Raw genomic sequence first — 5,006 nt, 5'->3', positions numbered from 1 at the left:
AATCCTTATCATTGATATATGACTTGACCACACATCTTCATAAGAGTTAAGCAATACACATACAAGAAAAAACTCATCATCTAGTTATCAAATTCTCCAACTGCTCCTGGTGCTTTGTTGACCTGTTTATATGCATACTGGGAAAAGTTGTGGAACACTGAAGCTGTATTTCATAACATTATGATTTCCCTTGTGAACAAATATTGAGCTTTACAGGCTTTTGGATAGAGTTATTACAAATCACACTTTTCATTGGCACTAACACAAGATGATCACTACTCTAGCATTCTACCATTTATGTCCATACCAACAATGTGTGGTGGACAAGGCTGGATAAGGTTTTACAGATTCACAGGTGTAGCTCCTTAAAAAAATCTACTGGCCCGTACAAGCTTTCCACGGAAATCTAGATGACAATATTTCTATACAGTGCAGCTAGGTTCACGGGTGTCTGACAAGCTTCTAGGGCTGGTCAGTTGGGCAGCTGCTAGGAGCGGGATTTAGTCAGGCTAGCGGGCCAATATAGCTGAGTATCAGCCTGGTAAGTTTACCTACTAAACTAACCGGGCTGATACTCAGGCTAGACCAATATCTATCCATGGAAAAAACCCTCAGAAAATTCACAGTGTCAATGGGGCAAGTACAAGAGGACATGCACTTGCCCAATCTGCACTTTCACTTGCCCCGGGCATTCGGACTTGTGTAGCACTGGTGGAATGGTCTCGGCCCCTACCTTCCACACGACGTACATTCATTGCAGCCTGTTTCATTACAGCAGTAAGCTCGACTGACACTGTGGAGTGGAGATAGCGAACACACACAATAGCCCTGACGATCACACAGACAGCCCTGGATATTCATAGCAGTCTTCTTATCACCAGGATCTATTCATATCACAGCCTACAGGGCCAGCAGCTGATGGCTCTAGGTTACCATCATTATTTATCAGGCGTGCCAGAAGCCCTCTGTACTTAGATAGGGATTACACCCGCCTTTCCTGCCAGACTATCTCTCCTACATCTGCCACTACACACACACTCAGAATTTGCATGTCCTTTCTCTTTATACCCCCGTTCCACTATATGCCGCAACTGCTAAGCAACCGAAGATTTGACACATCACTCAACGAACTTCATACTAGATAAAGACCAAATGCTTTTACATCTGTGTGTTTCAGCACTACGCTATATTTTGTGACTACCACACTAAGTGAGGACCACCGACTAAAGTAATGTTACTTTGCTTGTATATACTGGTGTAATAATGTCTGATGACATATGAAACATGATGTGGCCTTCCAAACTGACACAAAATCTATCTGATTTCATATGTTTTAAAAAGAATGGATACCCATAGTAACTAACTTAGAATGCCAACTTTTTACTTAATATTTTTAAAATCTCCTCTGTAGAAGAGTGAAGAACCCCCCACCACATTATCCCGCAGACTAGTCGCTCCACTACATTGTTATTACAGTATCATTATGCTAAAATAAAATCCTTGCTAGGACCCTGTTGTTTTGTTGTCTTTTATGTCATATTCCAATTACAAAATTTAAGGGTAGCAAAAATCCAATTTTGGTCACTCAAGGGTCGCTCAGCAATAGCTATCTAGTAGAAAGTGGTCCTTACTGCATAAGCAAGCACATGATACTGACCTTCCATGTCAAAGTGATTTTATGCCATCATGAAACGAAAATGAAAGTGTTACTTTGATAGTTTGATTATCATAATCACTTGTTAATAGACACTGCAAGCCATTTGTCCACTGGCCTGATAAGACGTACAGATCTTAGCAAGTCAAAAGCACCTTTTTGGCTAAATAATTTTACATTTGAACATGAGACCGCTGACAGCTACTTCACTTATGGGTGTTGATTTACATCGCATAGAAATGTGCAATAAAACACTCGTTAGCTCTAGCAAAATATCAGATTATTCTCAAATAATGAACCATCAGTATATACATGTATACTCGTGGGTATATCTGTATTTTTGTGTGCATGTGTGCTTGTGTGTGTTTGTGTGTGTGTATTTCTATGCATGTGTGCACGTGTGTGTCTGTGTGTGTGATATGTGCATAGATATTCGTATTTTTCAAGCAAGCCATGCATACATGCATTGCCTGAGGCAACAGCATGCTTAAATTACATGAATGAATGAATTATGTTTTTTTTTCTGAGACAAATGAGACAGATTTGTTGGCAAATTGTTATCAGGATACAAGGTATTTCCCATTTGTGAAGAACAAGGGATGCCTGGAACAGCATTATACACAACTGAACCATAACATACTTTGACAACAAGAACATTCTAACCTGCATTAGAGAATGGGTGTGGTACAACTTACGTGCTATGGCGTCCACTTATGATCAAAAGTCGGCTCAGAATACCATCAAATGGAAAGACTAATAGTAATACTCTAATGTTGTGTCAGGAATAACAATAGAGTTGTAACGAGCCATGTTCAAGCTGCCTGGGGGCAAATTACCCTTTCTGTGACGGGATGCAGAAACACGATTTTCAAACCTGTGGGATGTTTTTGTCTCCCCGGGATATTTGTAACAATTCAGGGCTTGAAATACTCTGTGCATAAGCACTTTTGCACACCTAAAACTACACTTAATTTTTGACTGTGGTCAGATATTTGCATAACGTTGTATACTAGCGATATTCGTATACAGCATATTCTTGACATCAAGTGTCAATATTAAAAAAACCTTTGTTACATAACATATTTAAGATTTTGAAGCTGACTGAAGAATTGGGGTTCAATGCAATTTTCAAAGCTGAAAACTATTTTGTCAGGTTGTACTGACTTTCTGCTTTATTCTGTGCACCCAAACAACATTTTTTTGGGCACCTAAATTTCTAGTCAAGTGCACTAGGGCACTTATTGGCAAAAATAAATTTCAAGCCCTGGTAACACTAATATAGACATCACGTGCTATAACGTTACACTTCAACGATAATGTAAGAAGAAAAACTACTTTTATCAGCCCACCATTAATGTAATGTCACAATAGCTTTACACCCATCTAGTAAAGGCAGCGAAGCTATATAAGACAAGCTTCCACTGTCCATTAATCAGACAGAATAGCTGATCAAAGCCGACTCGGTCACAATGAATCCCACATTTGTACCACAGCAATACAGGACTCCAATCCAATACGGGTGTCAGCGGACAGAAAGCAATTTTCCTGTTACAATCCCTGGGATTTGCCCCAATACAAGGTGGTCAACCAGTTCATGAAAATTTCATCACAGACTGAGCAGAGGTAACACAACAAATCCGACTGTTACAACTTTGCAAATTGCTTTCCGTCTTAAATCAGTTAATGTCCGTGATGTCCTCAAGATTACGAGTCTTGCGAGAGGATGGCGAGGAAGATGGAATGTTCTTGAACATCAACCTTAATGGACCGGGTCCTCAAGCAGAAAACGAGGAGATCAATGACCTTGATGAAGATCTATTTTCACCGAAAACCACCCTTAATGCGGGTCAGTGATTTCATACCAACCACATCCACCATGCTCTCCTCCAACCAAGGTCGAACTGTCCCTCAAAGTCAATGTTGGCAGCATCAATGTTTGCACAGTGATTAACACAAGGTTACCAACTAATCAATAGTGAGCATAAATTTTACAGATATCTTTGTAAATTGATAACATCTAGTATTCTGTGGGTGCAGCATACAAAAGTAGACAAAGTGAAATGTTTTCAGCAAGTCGTGCTATTTTAGCAGAATGCTTTACAATGAATGAATATCACTGTTGTGATAAACGTTTATTGCAAATTCATGCCCCTAGGCTAATGGCAAATGAAGAACAAATATTAATAGTGTACAAGCATAAAGCAAAGCATAAAGCATACAAGTGAAACAAAAATGAATATATGTTGCTAGCCTATAAGAAGTTCTGAATTAGCGTTACTAATGCCAGGTTTGACTTCTACTTTGAAAGCAGTAGAAAATAAAAAGGCCCCCATTTTGAATGATGAGTGGGTTGGATGAATGTAAATGAATGATGCAAAGTGTTAACATTTGGTTGGATATCAACATGAAAAGGTCCTCACAAAATCAGGTGTAAACACAATCAGAATAACAAATTTTCAGCTGTAAAAAGTAGATTTTTTACATTCCCTCTAGACGTTTCACAAAATTCTTTACACGACTCAGAACAGTGATAAATTTGCCAGCAATAAATTCTAACCTTTCTACAGGGATGTAAAGTTGTCTACTATAGCTCTTAATCCATCACAGCAGTGATTTTATTGTTGAGAATCATGTGCCCCACACTTCCTTCTTTCCGGCACCATAAAACTGGATACAGCGTGAGAGCGATAGTAAATACGTTAGAAAAGAAAACTGTGTCCTACCCAGTTGTTTTGATGAATCCTCTGTCTCGGAGTCTGTCTCCGTACAGGTCGAAACATTTGACTGAGAAGAGCCTGTAAGAAGGGAAGAAATATACTGTACTAAGCACTGATTACTTCACTCACTTACTATTACTTCACTACACAAAAATCTACACATCTACTTCTTTTCAAAAATACCAAAGGCCTTCAACATCTGACTTTACCATCTTGACACATACTTACAGAGCATACTGCTCATAACACTTTAACTCAAATACAATTTGTAGAATCACCAAAACTACACAGAGAAAATAATAATGAGATAAAGAGATGAACATCATACACATAAACATGAACATGAACATCACATTGACAGATTAAATGCCAGCCCGAAGCATCCGCCCGCACTGCCGAGGACATTTCCCCCTTCTGTTAACCCTCTCCAGGAAGGGCTGTAACGGCCGTGGCCATCACACTACATCACTTTAATGCACGGCAGCCACTTCCAGCTGAGCAACACGCCATGCTTCAGATCTAAATACCATCACGGCTAACCCGTTCTGAACTTGGTTCCAATCAATCTCCACACTAAGACAACAGATCCTTCTAGCTTAGAACAAACCTGTCAGAAAGCAACCAGCCATCCTTAC

At 39.5% G+C, this 5,006-nt stretch overlaps 1 protein-coding gene across 1 annotated transcript in view; it reads right to left on the bottom strand.

The window, feature by feature from the left end:
• Window positions 1–5,006, bottom strand: part of LOC118411727 (disks large homolog 5-like) — a gene marked incomplete in the record, with an annotated part of 47,774 nt that overhangs the window by 26,868 nt on the left and 15,900 nt on the right. The window contains 1 exon segment of the mRNA XM_035814209.1: window positions 4,378–4,449. Within this exon segment, the coding sequence (XP_035670102.1) occupies window positions 4,378–4,449 (72 nt within the window).

Source organism: Branchiostoma floridae, chromosome 3 (assembly GCF_000003815.2).
Source record: "Branchiostoma floridae strain S238N-H82 chromosome 3, Bfl_VNyyK, whole genome shotgun sequence".
Classification (NCBI taxonomy): Eukaryota; Metazoa; Chordata; class Leptocardii; order Amphioxiformes; family Branchiostomatidae; genus Branchiostoma; species Branchiostoma floridae.
This window is presented reverse-complemented; position numbering and strand designations above follow the sequence as displayed.